General features: G+C 32.3%; 2 protein-coding genes across 2 annotated transcripts; one reads left to right on the forward strand and one right to left on the reverse strand.

The window, feature by feature from the left end:
- The first annotated feature begins 4,901 nt into the window (after window positions 1-4,901).
- On the forward strand, window positions 4,902-12,438 carry LOC129315558 (uncharacterized). The gene is made up of 13 exons (XM_054959349.1): window positions 4,902-5,087; window positions 5,987-6,162; window positions 6,692-6,761; window positions 7,132-7,328; window positions 7,937-8,012; window positions 8,171-8,254; window positions 8,338-8,417; window positions 8,896-9,022; window positions 9,459-9,518; window positions 9,625-9,675; window positions 9,772-9,930; window positions 10,958-11,090; window positions 11,769-12,438. The coding sequence occupies exons 2-13, from the start codon at window positions 6,005-6,007 to the stop codon at window positions 11,927-11,929; spliced, it is 1,356 nt and encodes a 451-aa protein (XP_054815324.1). The 5' UTR covers window positions 4,902-5,087; window positions 5,987-6,004; the 3' UTR covers window positions 11,930-12,438.
- Window positions 12,439-13,368: 930 nt separating this feature from the next.
- LOC129314808 (uncharacterized) lies at window positions 13,369-14,495 on the reverse strand. Its single transcript, XM_054958240.1, has one exon. The coding sequence runs from the start codon at window positions 14,275-14,277 to the stop codon at window positions 13,813-13,815; it is 465 nt and encodes a 154-aa protein (XP_054814215.1). The 5' UTR covers window positions 14,278-14,495; the 3' UTR covers window positions 13,369-13,812.
- Between the last annotated feature and the right edge of the window lie 4,514 nt (window positions 14,496-19,009).

Raw genomic sequence — 19,009 nt, forward strand, 5'->3', positions numbered from 1 at the left:
CCCATTGTCGACGTCAATCCTATCTTGGTGGAAGTCAGCTGTGCTATCCTCATCATCGATGTAGTTCAGTCCTGATAGAAGTTAGCCGTTCGGTGTTGATTCGATCCTGGTGAAAGTCAGCCGTCTAGTGCTCATTGTTGTCCTCGATCCCATACAGGTGAAAGTCTATCGTTTGGTCTTTGTCATCATCGCCGGTCTAGTCTTGGTAGTAGTTGGCCATCTTGTCCCCGTTGTAGTCATTGGTCCGATCTTGGTAGGAGTCGGTCGTCCAGTACTAGTTGTTGTCGTCAATTCAGTTTCAGTGGAAGTCAATAGTCTGATGCCTGTTGGCATCGTCGATCCTATCTTAGTGAAGTCAGCCATCGAGTCCCTATTATCACTGCCAGTTCGATCTTGGTGGTAGTCGGCTGTTCCTTCCTCGTTATGGCCTTTGGTCTAATCCTCGTGGAAGTCAGCTTTTCAATTCTCGTTGTCGTGGGTTCAATCCTATAAAAGTAGGCTGTCCGGTGCCAGTAGTTGTCGTTTGTCTGATCTTGGTGGAAGTCGGTTGTTTGGTGCCTATTGGCATCGTTGGTTCAGTCCTGGTGAAAGTCAACCACCTGGTCTCCATCGTCACCACCAGTCCAATATTGGCGGTAGTCAGTTGTCTCATTCTTATTGTGGTCGTTGGTCTGATCTTGGTGAAAGTCGGCCTTTCAATGCTCGTCGTCGTCATAAGTTCGGTCTTGGTGGAAGTCGATCATCCGGTGCTCATCATCACTGTCAGTCCAGTCCTAATGGAAGTTGGGTGTCCAGTGCCCATTGTCGCCGTCGATCCAATCCTAGTGAAAGTCTGTTGTTTGGTTTTCGTGGTCGCTGTTGGTCCCATCTTGGTAAAAGTAGGTCATTCTGTCCCCGTCATCACTGTCGATCCAGTTTTGGTGGAAGTAGGTCGTTCTATCCTCATCATTGCGACTGTCCAATCCCAGTGAAAGTTGGAGGTCCCGTCTCTGTCGTTACAAGTGCCACAGTCCCAGTCGGCTTTGTTTGTTTAATCTCGTTGGAAGTTGGCTATTCGAATCGTCAAGTTTGACTAACCTTTCAAGTTTTTTTTTAAATTCAAATATAAAATTTGAAATTTAAAATTTTACTTTAGATCCAAATAAAGGATTTTAATATTATTGTTTTAAATTTTTTATATCATCTAAATACAGAATTTAGAATCTATGAATTTTAAATTTGAGATTTCAAATATGAAATTTTAAATTTAAATTCTCAACTTAAATCCATCTACCCAAACACAACCTTAAAATATATTTGAAATGTTTCAAACTAAAATACAAGTTTATTTAAAATATTTATTTTTAAGTAGGCTTTTAAATAGATTTTTAAGCGAGGCTAAGTTTTAAGTAAGTTTAAACTTAAATCATGAAAAAAGCTTTATATGGGTTTTGAGTTAGGCTCATATTTCTGACTTACCATATAGGTTATGACCTATTTAATTAAAGTTAAACTCGATGTAAGCCTATTTCTACCCCTACATATCACCATATTTATTCTTCTTATTTGTGATGTCATATCATATGTCGTGTACAAAACTTCACTTACAAATAACATTGTGTTTATCTTTTGCTTAAGCCCTTAGAAAGAGTATCAAATCATCAATTAATGAAAAAGCAAAAATAGAAACAAGAAAAAAGAAAAAAAAGAAGGAACAAATCTGCATATACAACGCACAGAATGACAAGCATCCGAGCATGGAGCTGTCTACCTAGCTAATTTTTTCAGAGTAGAATGGTAACGCCAACTAATTTTGTAACTCAATTCTGGTGTAACACATTGCGGGACCACAGAATCTAACTTCTTCATGCCATAAATGATCAATATTCAGTGTTAGCATTGTCCTATGGAAAGTGAATACTCGAGTGAAGCTGATATAAAATGCTGAAATGTAATTTATTTTAAAATAAAAGAAGAAATTCACAGCCATCAAACACTTGATTTAACTCACTGGTCGAGTCTTAAGAATGTAAAAGCATTTGGTAGTGGCTTGATTTGAATCAGTCAAAGCCATTGTCCTTGTGAACAACGGGTGATTTACTATTATTTAAAAAAAGAAAGGAAGAAATTAATATTTGAATATCAAGTGATATTTGAATTGAATGGAATAATTAAAATTTAATCTTATCATTACTTTCTACTTCATTATTATACAAGTATTACCTAACTTTATTTAGAGCAGTTTGAACACTGGCCTAAGTGTCCAGCCTAATATTAGAATAAAATTAGAGTTGATTTGAGTCGATTGAATTGATAGATAATAATTTAAAGGCCAAAACTTGGAATCAATTTGAACTAGTCAAAATCTTTTTATATTTTTGTAATATTTAAATTATATTTCTAAGCTATATTATAAATTAAAAAGAAAAATGGTGAAAAAATAACAAGAAAATTTTCGTATATTTTAAAACTATAAATTTTTAAATAATATTATAAATTAAATAAACATTACATCTCATGATTATTTTATATTTTTAAAATTATGAAATATTTATTAATTTTCTTAAAGTTTTGAAGAACAATAGATAACATTTTTTGTTAAATTAAAGAGAAGGAAACTTCTCACTTTCTTCCCTTCCAATTTTTATATGACAATAAAATGATATTTGATGATTAAAAAATATTTAAACTCATCGTATGAATTTAATTTTATAAAATATTATCTCTTATTGATTCAGCCATGGATTGATCATAAACTGATCATTGATCTTTGAATGCTTGAACTTTCCAGTTTAATTACTAATTCATTTTTTAAAACAACATTTGTTTTGAGATTCTCCATGCAACATGCGTGCTTTCCTCTTGATTATATGATATTTAATTTCCAAAATAAATGTGGATGAGTGGACCCCACCCTCTGGGAAAAAAATCCCAGTGATTTGGTATTGTTATTTCTCAAATCATAAAAGGGGAAAATCGCTGGTTAAATTTTTTATGATTTAAATAATTAATGAATTTTTAAAAAGTCCCTTGTTGTAATATGTAGCTTTAATATAATAATAATAATATTATTATTTTTAGAAACAATGCTCCATTTGTTTAAAAATGTAAAATATTTTTTTGAGAAATTAGATGTTAAAAATATAAGATATTTTTAATCTTTTAAGGTATAATTGTTATTTTTTTTTTAAAAGTATTCTTATTAATAAAAATTTTATATTTACTATAAGGTGTTTAATAAAAATAAATATAAAAAATAAAATTAATTTAAAAATAAATAATTATTTTATTAAAAATAAAATTTAATTATTTTTTTTATATTTTTAAACGAAAAAAATAACACATTTCATCAATCACAGGAAAAATAACTATAGCGTTTCGTACAATCATACTGTCAATACGATGTTCTTTTTCGACCAGCCGCAGTATAAACAAGAATTCATTTACCTGCTCCAAGTTCACGGGCAGAGCTCTAAACATTTTTGAACATGTCCTGATTCTAATAGTCTTAGTGAATCCTGAGATTAAAACAAAATTCATTCACCTGCCATCAAGTGAAATAAAGAAAATGAACATATAATTTTTATGTTTTATTATTCAAAATAGTTTATTAAAAATTTATGATCACACTTATTATTATTTTTTTAAATTAAATAAACTTGTTAGAATCTTGCTTTCTCATTTGTGTCACTTTCAACCAATATCGTAAGCTGCAAGCCTGCAAGTCGACAACGAACAATTTATAACGCCACGTGCCATCACATTACGACGTGGTGTTTTCTTCCTCTTTCAATAGCGTACTCTGTGGGACCCTTTTGCGTTTCGGATACTGCGAGATTCCATCAGCTCGGGAGCGAGGGATAATCCACGGAGGTGGTGGGATCCAGACGCTATCCCCACCGCTCACAGCCGCAAATGAAGATCAAAATTTTAAACTTAATGGCAATAAGATAATTTAAATTTTTTAATTTGGTCACCATCTTCCCTTCAATGAAGTTTTAGATGCCTGCTTTTTTTAGGAGAACATAACAATTAAACATCCTCTAAAAATAGTAATCTCAATTAAAAATTCTAAAATTTTAAAATATTGGTTAAGAATCATGGTCCTAAATTAAGATAAAAAAAATTTAATTTGTCTTAAATGCTCATGAAATTCACTAACATGAGGTAAGATTTATTAACACAAGTTGAAATTCAATAACCCAACTTAAAAAAATTACTAACATATATTGTGAAAATATAAAATTTCACTTGAGAATTAATTGTTTAATCAAAAACGTCACTTAAAAATTTAGTAATCCAATTTAACAAAAATTTTAACGTGTATTATGAAAATATAAAACTTCATTTAAGAATCGATTGTTTAACAAAAAGAACTACTTAAAAATTCACTGACTCGACTTGAAAGAATGTCTGACATATATTGTAAAAAAATATAACCTCATTTAAGAATTGATTGTTTAACAAAAAATGACTTGTTTAAATTGAGATTTACTAATGTGAGGTAGAATTTACTAACTCCACTTAAAAATTTACTAGTCCAAAATAAAAAAAAATTGCTAATATATATTGTGAAAACAATATAATTAAAATTTCAACACAATTGAATTTTTTTTTCAGGCGTATTTAAGACAAACTATAATTTTTTTCCATTGTCCTTAATTGATATTTTAAAATTTTATAGTCTTTAATTAAAATTAATGTTTTTAGTGGTCCTTAATTGTCATTTCTTTTTTTTTAAATTATTTTATAATATATCGATTTTGACCAATAGTATGTATGTAACAACCATTCCTATTAATACGTAACTGGGTATCTCCCATAAAAAATGACTGCGAATATTTGAAGAACACGTTTACCTAACAAAAAAAAAGATCTTTTTTCCCGAAAAGGACAAAAATGCAGCTGCTTGTCTTAGATTCAACTGTAATTTGGATGCTGGTTGCCTATCCTTTTGGAAATTCCCTCCACAGAGCTTAGAAGGTCACATTTCTTTTTTGCCTCCTCTATCAACTTGGTTCGGTTTCTCAGTTGCACTTCAACTGTAAGGACGGCTATCTCTGATTGATCATGATGGGTTTCCTTTGGTAGCTACGCTTCTTATTCCTGTAAGTATAATTCTCTAGTCTATACCTATTTCCTGAACACGTACCAATTTCGTATTTCCTTATTCTGGGTATTCTCAGAAGAAGAATTTGGGGGGTTGTGGGGATTTAGTTAATTCCGCAGGGATCGGAGTGTTAGACAGGTGGTGGTTTTTCTGATGAATCTACGCAATTTCGATGACCCAGTTGATTGAATACTGAATATAATTCTGGGTTATATTTCTTTTCCCCTGTGTTTGTGTGTTTTAAAGAAATAATTATTGGAGTCATAAAAGCTTTTGTTCTGCTGCTGATATTTTCTAATATGCATACTATTTTCGCTGTCCAGCTTTACCTTGACCGTTATTTGGATATTTTCTTTTCCCTATGTCTTCTTGGATGTTTATGTTTATTATGCTGCTGAAAGATGACCTGGTTTTAGGCTTTAACTCATATTGGAAAAGAAAATGGAGCTTGGTGAGAAAAGGCTTTACAGTGAAGAAATTGAATGTTATAATTTCTTTTCTTTTCTATGTTTTATTGAGTCGTCGGTTGATCAGGACAATTTCCTTTTTACACAAGTTGAGGGCTGTCACCATTTAATTTTATGTATATTGGAGGAGATGTTCTGTTATGTTTGATATTGTTGGTGTTTCTGCTTGTCATTTCCAAAGAAATTCTTTATGGCAGAAATCAAAATGAATAAATTTCCAAGAGACTTCATTTTTTAAAGATTCAGTTCCTTACTTATTTAGCTTTAGGTTCAATTTTGAGCTTATTCTGTAGACGGTGGATATAACTGTTCAGAAATTTAGTAGAAGAAGAAGAAGAAGAAGAAACCCAGACATAAATGAGACTGTTCCTTCTTCAGGAAGGATTGTGTTTTCAGCTTTCTTGCTAAAGTATCAATTTACACCTTGCAGGTTATCAAAGGGGCTTTGATGGGTACTGTTGTTGAAGACGACGAGTCATATACTAAGCCCCTAGGAAGATGGCCAGTTTTCTATTATGGCACGGGACACATGCTTAATGACATAACTGCTGCTTGTTGGTTTACCTACCTATTATTGTTCTTGACGGATATTGGATTTTCACCTAGGTACAACTTGCTCAAGAGTGTCTTTTTTTATTCCTTTTGTTATTGCACTTGTCAAACAGTGGAACTGATGTCGCAACTGCTCGTTGATAGTAGTAAGTGAAAACTTAACTGCTGTTGGCTGGTAATTTGATATTACTTGTTAAACTGTTGGGTGCACAAGCACATGGTTTAATTTAAATTGCAAAATGAAAAATGTTCTTTGATAGAGCTAAACGACGACAATGAGATGCAGTAAGCCAAGTTGGGTGGTGAGATTTTGAAAATATGCTTGCTGTGTCATTTTCCCCATCTTAGGAAGTTGCATGTAATAGACAAAGATATATTACTGTTCATGGATCATTGGTTCAGGCTGTTTTAATATTGTGTAATATATATTGACATAATATATGATTTTCAAAATGGAAGATGCAATCAATTTTTGCACAATGCCGTGAAATCTTGGTCTTGCTGCTAAACAATTTTGTTTAAATTTTCCATATTTTTCTCCTTTCTTTCTAGTTTTGATGAACATTTCCCCTTCTTTTAATAGGAATGCAGCTATTGTGATGCTTTCTGGTCAGGTGGCTGATGGATTTTCTACCATCTTTGCTGGTGAACTGGTATTTAAACATTTTCCCCTTTCTTTTACTTCTATCTTCATATTGCTCTAGACTTTGTAATGGTTAGAGTGATCTAACTTTAGAGCTTTTGAGTTAAGCTGAACTTTCATCCTGCCTACCTGAGTTTATTTTATAGACTTTCAATATCAGATAAAATTTTTAAGTTCATTTAAATCCTTCTACTATTATATCAAAGTACCTTCTTGTTTCTATTTCCTTACAGCCCCAATTCAAATACTTGATTTTAATTGCCTCATACTATTCTACTTCTTGCCTACTTGTTTTCGTTACTATTGATTATTTTCTCTTCATTGAGCTTTTCTGACCTTCTTTGGTTAGAAAGACTTATTTCTTTTGCCTTGCTTGATAGATGGACAGATTTGGACATTTCAAGATATGGCATGGTGCAGGATCTTTGTTGGTGGCTGTTTCATTTTCTTCTGTTTTTGGGAACTGTCTACCATGCAAACTCCTTGGCTCCAGTTCATCAATATTTCAAACTGTGAATTACAGTGTGTTTGCTGCAATCTTCAATGTGGGCTGGGCTGCTACTCAGGTGTCCCACATGTAATAATTTCCTCAAGTTTATCTTTTTCCATTTGATGTTTTCATTTATAGTATCAAATCTTAAAAATAAATGTTGATTAAAAAACAAAATCTTAAATACCAAAAATGGCTGGCTCATAGTGAAGGTTACGTTTGAAGTGTTACTTAATCCCTCCCCTTGTCAGCTTAAGCTAGGAATTTCAATAATCTTCATATTGTTGACATCTTGGCATTTTGACAAAGTTTTCTTTCCTGAAATTGGGAGGAGAAAAAAATTACTTGATAACAACAGAAGATAGGCAGTTTCTTTCTTTCTTTTTTTTGTCAGGATTTCTCTTGGACTTTTGAATGAAATGAATTGTTATTAATTTATTATATTGGATATATGATGTTGATTATTTCTGCGTTACATTCAACTTGTGATCAGGAACTTAAAAGTCTCAAAATTATATGGAGTAGTGTATGAATCTTAACAAGTGGATTCATTAAAAAATTCCTTCAATCAAGAAGCTCCAAACTCGTTCTACATATCCTGTGCAGATGAAAAAAATTTCTTGGGCAAAAAGCTTACATACTTTTGGAATTAGAAATATAGAATTATTGATGCTTCCCCCCTGTTGATATGATAGGTCCATGATTAGTTGCATCACTCTAAACTCTTCAAGCAGGGTGGCATTGGCTAGCTGTCGCAATGCATTTACCATGGTAAATTTCATTGGTTTCTCTTTTCTGATATAAAGTTCCTCATACCTCCCCTATCCCTCCACTAAAATAGTAAAAAATGCATGCAATCCAATAAAAGATATTTTAATTATTAATTTATTGATATGAATTACTAATATATTTAACAATATCTTTTGAAGGTTGCCAATCTCAGCCTGTATGTAATTGCATTCGTGGTATTCAATGTCAATACTGTAAGAACATATGTTGATGTTGAGAATGAGGTATGCATAGTTCTAAATTTTTCAACCTATCTTGTGGAGTTTATTTTGGGCATAACCATTATATTACTATTGCAAATGAGCAGTACCGCTGGATTGCATATTTGTCAATTTTTATTGGATGCTGCTTTGTGGGCATATTTCTTATTGCAACCAAAGAGCCCAGGTATGCTTGTGGACTTGCCTTTTTTTTTTCCCCCTTCCATTTTTAGAATTAATTCTATGCAGATTAATCAGAGTAGTCATACCATACAATTGAAAAGTTTATCTTATAGATGAATTATTAAGATATCACTTTTGCTGACCTTTAGGAGTAATGATGAGGCAAAATAATGCTGGAGTAAACCCATTGCACACTCCCTGCCCCCTGCCCTGGCAAAGCGGAGGGAGGGAGGGAGGGGGGAGAGAAAAGTTGTAAGGCCTACATTTTAAAGTTAGATTAATCAACTGCTGAAGCATATACAAACTTTGTTAAGTAAAAGCCAATATGACTATATAAATTATATTTGATGAAGCCCTAGAAACCATTGTCGATAATTCAAATAATTCTATCATCTTCTTACCAAAATTGTTACACAACATGGGTTGCTTCTATGGTTATAGCTATTGAGAGAAATGACAAATTATTGTCTTTTTCTTTGTAGGTTGAAAGTTGGGGTACAAGGAAAGGTTCACGCAAGGATTTCATGGGTTTACTGGTTTAAGAGAGTTTTATATTATCAAGTTGCTCTTGTTTATGTCCTCACAAGATTAATTGTCAACGTGTCGCAGGTTAGTACTCATCCTTTCTTGCTTATTTATGCTGGTGACCTTGAAATAGGAGGAAAGAAAAGCTTTATTTTTAGTCTAGAGGAAGAATATATTTAGATCATGTTAGGTACTAGGCAGATGGAGAGGAATTCATGAAAAACAGGAAGTTTATGTATTGTCAATCATGCCCTTGTTTTACTCAACACTGTCTCTGCCCCTTTTTATCATGAGGTTATTTCCCCTCCATTTTCCACTTCGTTTCCCTTTCCATACCTAACTTTCCAGGTGCCAAACATAGCTTTGCAACATAACTTTCCAAAGGCATACCTTGCATTCTTGATGCCTATAACATTAATAAAAGAGAAATTACATGCTTAATTTGGATTTTCAAAGAAAACTAACAGTAACACATGGATGAATGGTATATCTAAACATCAGAATGGTTTCTTTTCCGCAGGCATACCTTGCATTCTTTGTCATCAATGATCTACAAATGGGCCAATCAGCCAAAGCTGTGGTACTTGACAAATTTCATTTGCTTTAAAAGTCACTAATTCTGCTGAGTGCATGTACTTTGGATCATGACGCTAATGGCTGATTATGTTATCTGATGATGGAATTAGGTTCCTGCTATCATCTACATCTGCAGCTTCATCGTATCTATTCTTTTACAGGTCCCCATATAAAATAAGACACTTAATGGATCCTTCTTGTATATTTCAATGTTCTTTTTGTCAATTTCCATTGTTAAACTAGTTCCCTCCCTTCAGGAGATTGCATGGACTGGCCCACGTCTTAAGGCCTATTACTCTGCTGGAGGCATTCTTTGGATGCTTTGTGGCCTAGTGGTTCTTCTTTTACCCAGACATATGAGTTATGCCATGTACATAGCATCAGTATTTATGGGCATAGCAAATGCACTGATCATGGTATGACATTATCTTCACATCATTTACTTATCGAAAGAAAAAGCAAAAGATAGTATGCCAGTGTTGTACTTTTCATTTTACTTGTTAGCTGGATGTGTTGACATTAGTCAACAAAATAAATCTGAAGTAAGGGGGATCAATTTTTTGTGGCCATATTTACTGAGAAAACTGCCTTAGCCACAGGTTGCTTGACTTGGCGGGGCAAACTGATTGGACTTCTTGCATTATTTTAGTAACAATTTCCCAACTCTCAAAATTTCAGATAATTGGATATTTTAGTGACTGTGTCTTGGTCCCTTGATAAAAATTGGAACAAATACTGACTAGTAAATAATTATCTTATGGAAGTTTACCACTCCTTATAAGAATTTCCATATTCCAGAACTATATGTGTGATGAAACAGCAAACTGGATAAGAGACTAAAATTATTGATTTTGGTGAAGAATAATTCCCATTTTTAATGCTTGCTTATATTCCTTCTTTCTTTCTGATAAACTTTCTTTTATCATTACTAAAGATGGTAACTTATTTTATCCCAAAAATGAGAAGGTAACTTAACAATTACATTTTCATATTTTTCTTCCAAATTTTTCTGGCACTAAATTCGCAGAACAATAAGATAAAAGCTGTTCATTATTAACCTCATACTGATAGTTATATGAAGCACTCCCAGTAACAAAAAAGGATCATATTTCTAGGGATTTGTTGTGCACAAGCAGTTAAACTTATCTAATTCTTCAAAGAAAGTTTAAATATTTATAACCTCTCAAGAATACTTGAGTTATAAATCTCCTTGTTTTCTTCTTCCTTTGCTCTGTCAAGTTATGTTCTAAGTATACATTGTTAATTAGAAGAAGTGACATGAACGCAGGATTCTTCTTTTGCTTGGTTTTAAATTTTAGCTATTTTTGTAAATTAGAGAAAACACTATGATGGATATACTGTCGCTGGTTTTAACTAGCATATTACAAGCTACTATAAATTAATTATGTGTGATACATGGATATTTATTGGCTTTTACAATAGGTGACTGGAGTAAGCATGCAAAATTTTCTCATTGGAGAGGATCTTAATGGCTGTGCATTTGTTTGTGGATCACTGAGCTTCTTGGACAAAATGTCATGTGGGATTGCTTTATATATTCTTCAGTCTTATCAAAGTAAGTTGGTTAAACAATCATTATTGCTTTAATTCTAGTTCTGAATGCTTGGATGCTTCATCTGTCTATTTTCTGTGAGCCGCTTTCGCTACTTTCTTCTGTGTGTCAGTAAATTCTGGTTAATGCCTCTCTAGAATTTATAACCCTTGCTTTTTAATTTTGGGGCAAAGACGTGATTGTAATTAGATTTGCAGTTTGTATTGATAAACCTACCAAACTAGATTGGTACTTGTCAGGAATATCAGGGTCTCTAGCCTTTACATAAAAGCTTAAGCTTTAGAAGTTGATTGCTTCCCACTTCTCACTCTCATTATCAATGCTTCAGCACAGCGTATGGTTGATCCATGCTATGTCGATATTTCAAGATTAATGAACTTTGGTGTCATTGGGGTGTGTTTGTCGGGGGAACATGACAAATCAGTTTATGTTGCTTCATGTAAAAGTTTGATTGAACTGATACTTGACCGTATTACTGAACATATATTCCAAAGAAGATTTTTTAAGATGCTTCACGTTCAATAGTATGAAATTCAAATGCTTAGATGAGCTAATATCTTCATCCTCTGATATTCAAGGAACTCATCAGTAGCATTGTTAGAAAAATCTTGTGTTTATAGTATCTTCTGCAGAAACTGTTTTGAGAAGTTGAGTTCATGGTCTTTCAAATCATCAATGCAGATTCCTCCCCTCAACTTCAAGGAATGCAATTCCCCGTGTCAATCACAAGATTTGGTTTGGGACTCGTTCCAGCAATTTGTTCACTGGTTGGACTTATAGTCACTTTCACTATGGATCTTCACCCTCGTCCCAGGCCTTTGTTGGAGCCCTTGTTAGTATAGTCCTCCAATGTCCATGAAGATTTTAGCATCATTCTGCTTCACTTGACTGATATATCAGGTGGCGCAAAGGCACTATACATTGAAGCCATCGAGAAATTATTCATTTTTTTTAGCAAGATATTTATATCTATTGAATCTCCGCTAATTTGTCTGAAAAATATGAATGTATATATGTAAGCTCTCCAAATGTTATTCAAAGAAAAGTGCTCTCACTGTTTCATATAGATAGTTTGTACCTGAAGGTCTCAAATTGAAAAAATAGTCACAGGAAGTTTGTAATATTTTGACATTCAACACCACGTTGAAGTCTTAAGGAAGGGAGAAAGATGATTGCTCTGCATTTTCTGGGTTATTTCTCAAGATCCTTAGCAGAAAGTTATAGTTCTAATAGACAATCTTGCTGATTAAGTTATATGATGTAGGATCTTTGGTTTGTGCTGTGCGTGTGTAAAGTGATGAACAAGGTAAATGAATGGGTAATGATGATTCTTCATGAGAGTTACTTGTCAGATCCGTAACGTGAATATTGCTGATACAATGCTGGCAGTTTACGCATTCTAGATTGAATGTGTATAATGTAAAAACTATAAAAGCCTTATTCTTTTGGCATGTCGAAATTGTCAAACTCTGTACGAACATTTTCTGTTAGAATATTACAACTTTATTGGAATGAGGGAAGAAGATATCCAGGGAGTGAGTGGGTTGCTCCTTAGTTAAAACTTGAAAGCATGAATTTTAAAAACGAAAATTTTTGTAAGTTGTAAATGAGGATGATTTTGAAAAAAGGCTAATTAATACTACTTCACTTTTTTAATAAAAGTAACTAGTGTATAAAACTATCAATTTATTCTGAAAATTGACTAATTTATAGAACCAGAACACGATATATGTTTTTCTAATTTATTATCATGAGACATGAAAAACATATATTGCAATTCTATTGGTGTTTGAAAATACTTTCCATGACATCTAGTACTGAGAGAAAATCTCATGAAAGGTGTTACTACCTTTTAATTATGATATGTTATCACTGAAAAGATTTCAATGAAAAATCTAGAAATGTCATCAAAACTTGTTTTCAGAAAACCCAAAAAAACAAAAAATTTATTGTCATCCACAAGTTTTTATCTGGGTTTGAGCCGCTTGAAGTTTCTTGATTATTTTGTTATGATGAGGTTTGATTCAGTGACGTTAGAGTTGTCTTCTAAGCTAAAAATATTTGAATTCAAGTTTAAGTGGATATCAAAATCAAACCAACAAAACTTCTTGAAATAAACTTGGACCACTTTGTTCAATAAATTGCTTTCCCCCAGATTCCACAAAACAAATAGAGAAAGAGCACCATATTAATAATCGATTTGAACAAAATTACTAGTTTACATAAGGGAAAAATAACAGTTTCTACTAGAAACTTAATATTACTACATATCTCAGGCAAATTTAGTAAATTGCTTTGTTCAGGAAATAACAATCCTTGTATGGTATTTGGTCTCTCAAGAATCAAACAAGAATTCAAAACAGAGCAAACTAACTAGTTCATACATTAATTTGGTTCTCCAATTATTTTCTAAATTATTCGAATACACAAGTTGTCATTTTGCCATCAAACACACGCACGCAGGCACATACATATCATCTTGCTGAATTAGATTCAACATATATCTTTATATACTCGTCTGATCGCTAACAAGTACACACTCGATAACACAACAAATCTAACACAAACAGAATTGAAGGCAAAAATACTAACTTGATGCTATTAAAAACGACAGCCAGAGTATTCAGATGATGCAAGAAAATGATTGAAAAACCAAGTTGATCTACAAGCGATGCTTGAAGAACAAGAGAAGAAGTATGATCATGATGATGAAACAAAAAATTTTCTATTTGGGTAACTTGAAAACAGGTTTCTTCCCAGATTCACCTAAATGAGGATCTCTCTTGGCCTTCATCATGTGGCCCAGAACCTTTGCATAACGTCTCACCAGTTTCTTGAACTTCAAGCCTTCTTGAACACTATCGTTCTGGTTCTTCCTCACCACCTGCAGATTCTTCTCTTCTTCATGGAAGTGCTGTCCCAGTGAGTTCCTTCCTTTATTATTATTATTATTATTATGATTAGTCTCACTATCCCCTCTGATCAGCTGCTTCAAACTCTTATGATCACTAATCTCTTCACCATCTTTCACCTGCAGAAGATTCTCCAGAGACACCACAATGCCATTGTCTCTGTTCTTTGAGTCAGCAATAGCATCTGATCTGGGTTTCTCAGAAGATGTTTGCTTTCTGGTTCTTCTGGACATGGTGATGTCATATCTGTGTTTGGTTGCTGGGGATAGAGAGTTCATTTTCTGAGGAAGAAGAAAAAAACACAAGCTTGGAGTGTGTTTGGATATTGGCTTGTGGATACTATATATTCTGCAACTATGAAGTGTTTATCAGACATACCATATAGCCCTTCAAGAATGATAAAGAAGAAGAGAAGTGTGGTGATGCTGAGTTTCTTAAAGAGCAAACCAAAGGAGTTGGTTAGTTTAGAGGCCTTTCAAAGAGGTGAAATGTCTGCTTTCTGATTGCTCATTCGTGAAAGATGAAAGATTAACCCTTTTTTCCTTAATGAACCTGGAGATCCAAATTAATAACAAGGAAATGACAACAAACTTTTTGGGAAATTCCATAGTGTTTAATGGGCCATGGCCTAGTGTACTTGGACCGTCACCATGTTTCCCCTGGCCCAGCTCCAGTGAACCATACATGACATAATTTGGAAAAATTACAGCCAAGGACTGTTTGAGGAACCTATGGACAGACAAGTATCAAATAATTTTGAAATTATGTTGCAGAATTAAGAGACCAAAATATAATTAATTTTTAATGTGAAAATATAAAATTGCCCCTCAATTAAAAAATAAACTCCTCAACCACCAACGGTCGAAGCTTAGACGCCAATGGCCAATCCAGCCATTTAAACTCTAGCAACAATGGCTAGACCACCATTGGAGCTACAGTGCCAATTATCAAACTAATGAGAGAGGTAGGCTATTTTTTTTTTCCTTTAAGGTGGCCAAGGTGGGGTTTAAACTCACATCCTCTTGGCCACCAAAAAAATTATTAGCCACTAGGCTAACAAATTCTTTTAATTATATAATACAAAGTTATATATATACATATATAAATATATATATTTAACTCTATTTTCACTTTTAATGCCAACATTTATTAAAAACTTAATGATTACTTGTCATTTTATAAATGGTTACTTGTCATTTTATAAATGGCTACTTGTTAAACTACTAATGGGACTTGTTAAAAAATTTAATACACATTAATTTTTATAAATGCTTACTTGTTTCTATTACTAGAAATGACAAGTTTTCATTAACAATTTAATAAGTAACTATTTATGAGATAACAAGTCTCGTTATTAGCTTTAAAAATTTCTTTTGATAATTTGATTAGTAAATTTTAGTAAAATAATAAGTTCACATAAGCTTTTGACATGTAAGCTTTTGGTAATGAAAACAAGTAAAAATTTATATAAAAAACACTTCATATTAAATTTATTTGACAAGTTCCCATTGATAATTTAACTAGTAATCATTTGTGAAATAAACTTTGTAACAAGACTTGTTATTTTACAAATGGATACTTGTTAAATTATCAATGAAAACTTATCAAAGAAATTTAATATGGAGTGTTTTTTTATAAATATTTACTTGTTTTTATTACCAAAATCTTACATGTCAAAACTTATATGAACTTACTATTTTACTAAAATTTACTTATTAAATTGTTAAGAGAAATTTTCAAAATTAGTAACAAGGTCTGTCATTTCATAAATGGTTATTTTGTTAAATTACTAATGAAAACTTATCAAAGAAATTTAATATGGAGTGTTTTTTTTATAAATATTTACTTTTCTTATTATTAAAAGCTTACATGTCAAAAGCTTATATGAACTTATTATTTTATTAAAATTTACTTATCAAATTATGAGGAAAAATTTTCAAAGTGAGTAATGAGATTTGTCATCTTACCAATAATTACTTATTAAATTGCTAATGAAAACTTGTCATTCCTATTAATAAAAACAAGTAAGCATTTATAAAAATCAGTGCGTATTAATTTTTTTAACAAGTCTTATTAGTAGTTTTACAAATAGTCATTTATAAAATGACAAATAACCATTGAACTCTTGATAAATATTGGCATGAAAAGTAAAAACAAAGTTATATATATATATATATAACTTTGCATTATACAAGTGAAAGAATTTGTTAGCCTAGTGGCTAACAAACTTTTTGGTGACCAAGAAAATGTAGGTTCAAACCTTACCTTAGCCACCTTAAAAAAATAGTCTACCTCCCTTATTGATTTAGTGATCGACATCGAAGCTCCGGTTGTGGTCTAGCTATTGCTGCTGGAGCTCAAATGGTCAATTCGACTATTGGCATTTGAGCTTCGACATTTGGTGATTGAGGAGTTTTTTTTTTTAAATTGAGGAAAAATTTTGTCTTTTTACACTAAAATTTAATTACATTTTGATTTCTTAATCCTGTAGTATAATTTTAAAATTATTTGTTATTTGTCTATAAAAAGATTCCTCCAACAATCCTTGACTATAATTTTCTTGTATACTTCTCACAATTATGACACACACCTATTCAAATAAATAACATTGATACTCGCTACTTTTATTTATAGGGGTAATATTATAAAGAGGTTATTTTTTCACCCTAGAATAAAAAAACAAAGAGAATGATTTCTCTCTATATGGGGATCCTGACATTGGTAAAAAACACGCCTTTGGGTCTTTCTTAATTCCATATAAGTGTTCTTTTATTGAAGTTAGTTATGTTCGAGGTACAATAAAACATTAAACATGATCATCTCTTTAAATAAGATTTTGAACCTTAATTTATCATATTATCTAGGACTCCCATCGGTCACCTTGGATCTTTCTTAACTCAATTAAAATACAACCAAAAAAAGAAGGGAAACATGATAAGTGAAATCAAAATCACCAATAGTTTAAATTCTTCGTAAAATAATATAAGATCAAAAGAAAAATACTCAACAATTAATTACCAAAAAAAAGTTGCAAGCTATTAAAGTGAAATAAAAAAAATCATAAATTCTTGCAATTACCGTATCATTTTCTATTTCTCAAAGAGGATGGTGGAAAGAAGAGAGCAGGATGGAGAGGAACAAACCAAAATGGGAATAAAGCCAAAGCAAAAGGACATGGGTAGATAAAGTTTTCCTTACAATGCATGTCTTCTGTGATATTTTAATTTCTGGCTTAAGGTATGAAAGATATCAAGTTCTGTCCTTTTTAACTTGGTGAATTTTTCTATCACTTGCCCAAAAGAATTGAAGTTGTTTGGTTATTTCAAAGTTTGTTTCTCCTAACCCAGTTATAGGCCTCTGTGTATGTGTGTGAACATTTTGAAAGTCCTTGTTCTTTACTTTCTCAAGGATTGTTTGTTTGGTTGCTGTTAAAATGAAAATTTTGTGGAAGAAGCAAAATTCCTCTTCAGCTTTCTTCACTTGCACTAAAACCTATTCACACCTTAACCTTTTTAAATTTTTGTTCGGCTTCTCATATCCCATGTTTACTATAATAACTGCATTGTTTTTAATATATTGCAGGGTTTGAATCCTATGACCCTTGCCTATACTCTACTCCACCCTTACCATCTTAGTTAGCTTCAGTTAACACTATAATATCATTTTTTTTAAGAAAAAAGCTTAAGTAAGTTGGGTTTTGAGAACTCATTAGATAAGGCATACCTCTATATTCAAAAAGTACTTATAAAAATATTTATATATTAGGTAAGGCATGCCTCTATATTCAAAAAGTACTTATAAAAATATTTATATATCACTTATCAACAAGGTCCTATTTGAGACTAACCTTTGTTGATTATGATATTATATATATATATATATATATATATTTTGATACCGTGTTTCTACATGCAGCTTCACATACTTGGGGGGAAAAATCAGCCCAACACTTCGGGTGGGATATATGAAAATAGGAAGGAAAAAGAAGTTAAGAAATAAAAGTATAAGAAAAGGACGTTTTCTTTTCTTAGCATAAAATTTTGCTTCAGTTTTTCCCATCTTAAAAAAAAAATTAAGAGAAAATAACGGTGCAAAATATTTTTTCAGTAGTTTTCTCCCATATTTTTTCATGTCTATTTTCTTTCCATTCCAAAAATAAAAAAAAGCATGAAAGAATTTGTTAGGAGTTCTATACAAAAAAACTTCACAAGTAAAATAAAGTTTATAAATATAAATAGCTCTTCTGCCTAATATACTGATGTTTTGGATATCATCTGTCCGTATACTTATGTTCCCATGACAGAATCGTATTCCAGTTGTTTTTATTTTTGGAAATGTGATTTGTGATTTTGAACAAGGTCAAACCTAGCCCCAATCTGGTCTTACCGCTTGGTCATTTCAAGCCGGCTGGGCCGAGTTATTTTAAGCTTGTGAAAGTTCCAAACCAGGGTGATGGTAGGCTTAGCTTAGGTGGACCCATGAATGTGAAATACAAGTTGGATAGCCAAAAAAAAGGTTATGTTACAAGTTTAGAAATAGAGGGCCCAACATCTCGTAAGGCTTTGCATGTATTATTACGTAGAACATGATTCTCATTAGTGTAAAGGTTACTCAAAGACAAGGAAAGTTCCTAGTCAGTCCCTGAGGCAGGCATGCAATTCCATAATCCATCATTTGTGGGGTCATCGCATTAATCAACTCTATGTTCTATTTTTTTATAATTATTTTTAAAGTAAGCTTTTCAAAATAATATTATGATACCAAAGCAGGTTGCAGTTAGTTTATCAGTTTATCATTTGCCATGCCTTTTTATCGTCTCGACGAAGCGATTTCGGATGTCTCTTCTCTTCTTTCCTCTCTGATTTTCAGGATAGTCTCTTCGTCAGCAAGAACTGTCTCTACCCTCATTTCTGTTAAGTGTTGAAGATCCTCTCCTCGACGATTACGATTGAGGTCGGCGACTTTTGGATCTGTAGTGGTTTTTCGAAGGAGAAATGAAGATATGATATG

The sequence above is a fragment of the Prosopis cineraria genome, unplaced genomic scaffold (genome assembly GCF_029017545.1).
Source record: "Prosopis cineraria cultivar Desert tree isolate PC_DT_omini unplaced genomic scaffold, ASM2901754v1 PC7, whole genome shotgun sequence".
Classification (NCBI taxonomy): Eukaryota; Viridiplantae; Streptophyta; class Magnoliopsida; order Fabales; family Fabaceae; genus Prosopis; species Prosopis cineraria.